The 5789-nt window shown below is 38.4% G+C and overlaps 1 protein-coding gene across 1 annotated transcript; it reads right to left on the bottom strand.

The window, feature by feature from the left end:
• Nucleotides 1-1605: 1605 nt before the first annotated feature.
• On the bottom strand, nt 1606-4699 carry ADAM29 (ADAM metallopeptidase domain 29). The gene has a single exon (XM_006729387.3). It carries the CDS (start codon nt 4039-4041, stop codon nt 1606-1608), a length of 2436 nt encoding a protein of 811 aa, XP_006729450.3. The 5' UTR covers nt 4042-4699.
• Between the last annotated feature and the right edge of the window lie 1090 nt (nt 4700-5789).

The following is a 5789-nucleotide window of genomic DNA, read 5'->3' as shown; positions in this document are numbered from 1 at the left end:
CCTGTTCTCTTTTACCACTAGAGTTTTCAGGTTTCTCTTTCTTCAACAGAGGCCTTCTAACTGGGAGGGCCAAGTTGATCTTTACTTTGTATTCGGAATCATCACATTACAGGGAATAGTCACTTTTGTTTCAGGGGAAAAAGTATTAACATTTTTAATTGTTTTCCTTTCTTTGTAGTTTTTAAGTCTTTTAATCTTCATTTCCTTCACAGTTCTTTGATACTTTAAAAATATAATTAAAGGGTGCCTGGGTGGCTCAGTTGGTTAAGCGACTGCCTTCGGCTCAGGTCATGATCCTGGAGTCCCTGGATCGAGTCCCACATCGGGCTCCCTGCTCGGCAGGGAGTCTGCTTCTCCCTCTGACCCTCCCCCCTCTCATGTGCTCTCTCTCATTCTCTCTCTCTCAAATAAATAAAAAATTTAAAAAAAAAATATATATATAATTAAAAAATGTATTTGATATTATACAATTGTTTTTATAGTTGTTTTCTGAGGGAAAAAAAAAGAACAGTTATCTCCCAAGACCTACCTAGAATTGAAAGCATTTTTTAATCTCATTTTATAACCAAAGAAACCCCAAAATTTGAGAGACAACTGTTATTATCATCCTATCCTTTCTTTTTTTGGTTGGAAAATTGCAATAAATTTAAGTAATTTACTTAAGATGGTAATGGTCAGTGGTAAAGAAAATCTCAAACAAAAACTTCTGACACCTCCTCACTTCCACTTCCCTCATTATACCAAGGTTAGTACTGTCACAGTCAGGATTCAGACAGAAAAAGTAAAACCACATCAGTGACTTTAGAGGGATAGAATTAAGTATAAGAATTGGGTAAACACATACGGAAGAACAGAACAAGTTAAGGGAGACATTGTGATGCTAACAGGTGAGTAGCCATGAAATACTAACTGCAATTTCATTCAGAGAGTTAAGGAGCAAAGGGAAAATCTTGGGGGTTACTTAAATCTAAAGACTGAAGGGCTGACTGCATGGATCCGAGATTCAGAACTCTGACAGTAGGTTCTGCTAAGCTGGTGAAGATTTGGGATGTTAGTAGAAAGCTCAAAGATCTGAGGCTCAGAATTCTGAGGATGACACACCAGACAGCTATGCTGGTATCTCTCAGGCTGACAGTGAAGTTGGTTTGGAGTAAATAAAAAAAAATATATATATATATATGTGTGTGTGTGTGTGTGTGTGTGTATAGATGCACATATATATAAGATATATACAAATAAGTATTATATACATATATAAACTAAGTATAGCTGCCGGTGTAAAACATGTTATTGAGGTGATATTGACATATGGAAAGCAAATAGAACTCCCAGATTTCCAAACTCTCACTCATTCTCCCTGTTGCAGATCCCTATAGGAAGAGGGCTGGTAGAGCAGAAATGTGGTCCGTGCAATGAATGTACAAAATGGGAAGGGGATTTGAAACTGAGAAGCAATAACTTAAAAACTGGTACACAACCCATGTGCCATGTTTTTTCCCAGAAAATATAAAGAAACAAATTTTAGGAAAAATGAGTCTTCTAATTGCTTAAAATAATGAAGAGTAAGTAGAAATATTCCAGGGATTACCTTTTTTTAATGAATACTTATTTGGGTACACTTTTTATGCTCGATGACCTTTGTTTCCCACTTTGACCCTGGCGAACCGATATGCTAGATTGACTCCGAAAACTTTGCTGTGTTTTTGGAGTCTGACTCGGAGATTTTGGAGCCTTTTGTGGTGGCCTTGCTGTCTGACTCGGAGCCTTTTGCGGTGGCCTTGCTGTCTGACTCGGAGCTTTTTGCGGTGGCCTTGCAATCTGACTCGGAGCCTTTTGTGGTGGCTTTGTAGGTTGTGTTGGAACCTTTTGTGGTGGTTTTGTAGGTTGAGTCGGAACTTTTTCCTCTTTCTTTTTTCTCTTCAGACAAAGGTAAAGAAGACAACATAATAAGAGAAGCAACCAAAAAAGTGAGAATATTAACAGGTGACTCTTCTTTAGCCTTTCTCTCTTAGGGGGCGGGCCACTATCAACACTACCTCCATTGCCCCTTATTAGGCAGTTGGGTGGGTCCCACATATAGTTGCAATGGCAGTGATGTTTATTGTTGCAAATGCCCCTCATGTTACAGAACTTAGGTGAACAATTACTATCCAAGTGAGATATATGGACACACTTCCTGTGAATGCAGACATGTTCTGGGCCACACTCTGTGCCGTCATTCACGTAACCAATATCAGGTTTGGGCATCCCAAAGTGGTAGTCAAGACCCCAGCAGGTGCTGTCATTGAAGTGAGACTGATACACAGTAGAATGGTCCCTCAAAGAGGGAATTGCTTTCACATCCGTACACTGAAGTCTCCCACACAGGATATCTGAGATATTACATTTTACATATGAAGACAGTTTGGTACCACAGTTACCAAAACGGTCACCAAGAGTGTTTATATTTTTGTAGCAATTATGACTTGCACTCTTTGCCTCTTGGCCAAAAATCTGCCTACACAGAGCATTGCGGTCATTACATTTCTTTTCATAGCAATAGGCACTTTCATTACAGGGAATTCCATCCTCCACATATACATCATCTGGGCACACAGGGGATAATCCATCGCACCATTCTGGAAGATCACATTCATTGACCTCTTTTCTACACATTTTTCCAGATGGTAATAACTGGCAGTCTTTGCAACAAAGTCCAAAAGCACAAGTAGATCCATAAGTCATAGTGCAGTTTGACAGACAACAGGCATCTTTTGCACAACTCTGTAAAGGTCCACAGTCACACTCCTCTTCTTCTTCAACAATACCATCCCCACAACGCTTTCTTGAAAATATATCCTTTGTGTATATATTGTAGAGCATACATTTTGCTTCTATTATAGTATATAGCCAAAGAAAAGAAAGACTACAATTGCTAAATGAAGTTATCGGTGGGTTTGAAGTATGCATTATACATTTTAAGTATCCACATGAACAGTAATGACCATCATGATACATACCCAAATTATGGCCAATATGATGAGCTATTGCAATTGCAATCAAGTTCAAGCTTCTGTCTACATTAGTAATAATTGCACAGCTACGGAGTGGTTGACACATTCCGCTAACAAAACCTAAACCAGTCATTCCTCGTACTGTTTGATTTATAAAAAGATGTGCAGCATCATGTGGCAGGCGGGCAGCAAGGTTATCATTTTTCCAAACACAAAAATAACTCAGAGATCTCCTTATATCATTAACTTCAATGTAGTTTTTTTTAGTCCAGAACTCTATACCAAACAATAACATTTTAATACCCAATACCTCATAAATGGAGTCCACTATATTTATCATAGTATATAGATCTTCATTATACTTTGAAATATTCTTTTTTATATGAAGATATAGAGTATGGTCCACCACCACTACTAGTTCAACAAGAAACATATGGCGCCACCAGGCCACATAATTACTTTGCTTCTGAGTGGAATTATTAATCTCTTGAGACTCCAGTTGGGGTAAAATTTCCTCTTGCACAAAGTCAGAGTACATTTCTGGAAATTCGGTCTCCTCACTCTCCATTTTATATACCAGATGTTCAAATTTAGTAGAAAAAGTCATGGGCTTAATTTCATAAGCAATGCCATTTATCTGTAACAATCCTTGAAAGCCACCAAAACAGTAACTGAGGGCAACCAGGGATTCTGGGTCCCCCTCCACATAACCATGATAGTAGCAGTCATTCTGAACAAAGGGTTGGTCTTCAACGAGAGCACCTTGGTCTATGTAGGTGAACACTGGGAGGTGTCTGGACAGCAAATACTTCTTGACCTTCATGTGGACAATATGTCTCTTGCCCCCAAAATGCAAGCTGTAAGAGAGCCAGCCTGCAGGCTTCATGCCTCTGCCAGTGCCAAGTATCTTCAAAGGAATCACCACTTCTGGGGGACTATGGTATTGGGGGTGCTCAGCCTGGGTGTGTCCACAAAAGGACAGAAACACCCCAAGCCAGTGTAGCAGAAGTATGATTCTCACATCCAGCAGAGCTTTAATCATAGTCATTATGAAATCACCATTATGGAAACATTAGTCCAGAGAAGAAGGCAGGCAAAACTGGGGGTTCTAGATGCTCTGGCTTCTTAGCCTGAGATGGTCAGTGTGCAGGGCTAATTATTAAGAATCTGTCTTCTGGCAGAGTTGAACCATTAGAGTATCAGCCCTATAAGTAAAACAAAAAGCAACATGTGGATGAAAGTGTCTATGCCTGGTGGAGAAAGGCATGCAATAAAAGTAGTTAGTGTTTTGATCAAGGAAATGACTCAGGAAACTTCCTAGAAGAGGGGCTTAGGGTATGCAGAAGAATGAAAACTGGCCATAGATTTAGAGTTAGTAAACCTAGTACTTTTGGCTAGAACACACACTGCCTTGATAATAATAATAATTCAGTGTGTGAACACATTGTGAAAAAAAAAATAGGGCTGGGAATGATGATGGGAAAATAAGGATTTATTATTCTATAAATATGCATATCATGAACATTTACAAAATAAAACAAAACAAAAGGGTCTTAAGGGTAAGGTGATCATATATTGCTGGGATTGTTTCAGTTTACACATGCTAAGTTGTCATAAGTAATAATACCTCTTCTTTTTTTCAAACTCAAGTGATAAATTACTTATAACATTACCTACGAGACATATTCTTTTAAAAAGCACTCTTATGTTATTTTTTCATCTCTTTTATGGTGCTTACCATATACCTCCCTAGAGCAAAAATGTTTATTTCAATTTCTTTTTTTCTTCCCTACATTATTCTCCTTACTAGGCTTTTCAGACTGGAAATACTCAAGAGCATTATTTGTGTCTTTCACAAATGTTAGTATCTTCTCTAATGTCTATCTTAATTCTTTATATAACAAAAATGTTTGACTTGACTTTTATTGTTCCTTGGAGTGTTACTCAAAAGTGTTTATTACATTTTTAATGCAGAACATTATTTGAAAATTGTGGCCAATTTAGTTTCTGGAACAAGGTCATATAAACTCAGTTTCCTTGTTTGTTCCCTCTAAATATAACTAAATACCCTGAAAATAATTCAATGAAAAAAATAAAACAACCTCTGAAAGCTAAAAATCAAAAGGCAGACTGGCTAGAGACCTCGAGACTTGAGGAATGATAACCAGGTGAATTCACTGAGTTTTCTTTTAATTTCTCATGTATATAATGCAAACGGGGTACTGGAGAGGTCTTTAACACAGAACCACCAGCATAGACAAAAAACTCAAGAATAGTTTGCTCATTCTGAATAAATGACAGAGAATGAAAATGCAACAAAAGACCAATAAGGTGTTCTAGCACCTGCTCTTGAGCCAAGACACATGTGTGATTCAGAGTAGCAACTTCAAAGACTTATAGGCCAATACAAAACAAAACATAGTCCATAGTCAGTACACTAGTTGCCTGTTTAATTCCCCTACTTTGACAATATAATAGCCCTGACAGGCCAGCCTAATCCTCATCAATATCCCAGGTACTTGTTAACTGATCTGCCTTCAGAGGCAGCAGCAAAATCCCAAAATTCTGACCCAGTTTCAGCTCAACAACTAAGGCAGAGAATAGGAGCCTTTGTTATAAAGCCTGATATCTCCCATCCCTCTACCAAATGACATAATGAGATAGAAGCCTTCTGGCTTCTGTTCCTCCTGTCTCCAGATTGAGCATGGCCCAGTGACACCAGGTAGTCCACAAAGGGCATCAGACTAGATCAAGCAGAAAAAAAAGGATCATTGGACTCCTAGACAGGTCATGGCT

Source organism: Leptonychotes weddellii, unplaced genomic scaffold, assembly GCF_054177405.1.
Source record: "Leptonychotes weddellii isolate Sample4059 unplaced genomic scaffold, ASM5417740v2 HiC_scaffold_5649, whole genome shotgun sequence".
NCBI classification, from domain to species: domain Eukaryota; kingdom Metazoa; phylum Chordata; class Mammalia; order Carnivora; family Phocidae; genus Leptonychotes; species Leptonychotes weddellii.
This window is presented reverse-complemented; position numbering and strand designations above follow the sequence as displayed.

What these genes read in the sequence shown, in the direction of transcription:
- ADAM29 (XM_006729387.3), bottom strand. Translation starts at nt 4,041, where the DNA reads ATGACTATGATTAAAGCTCTGCTGGATGTGAGAATCATACTTCTGCTA.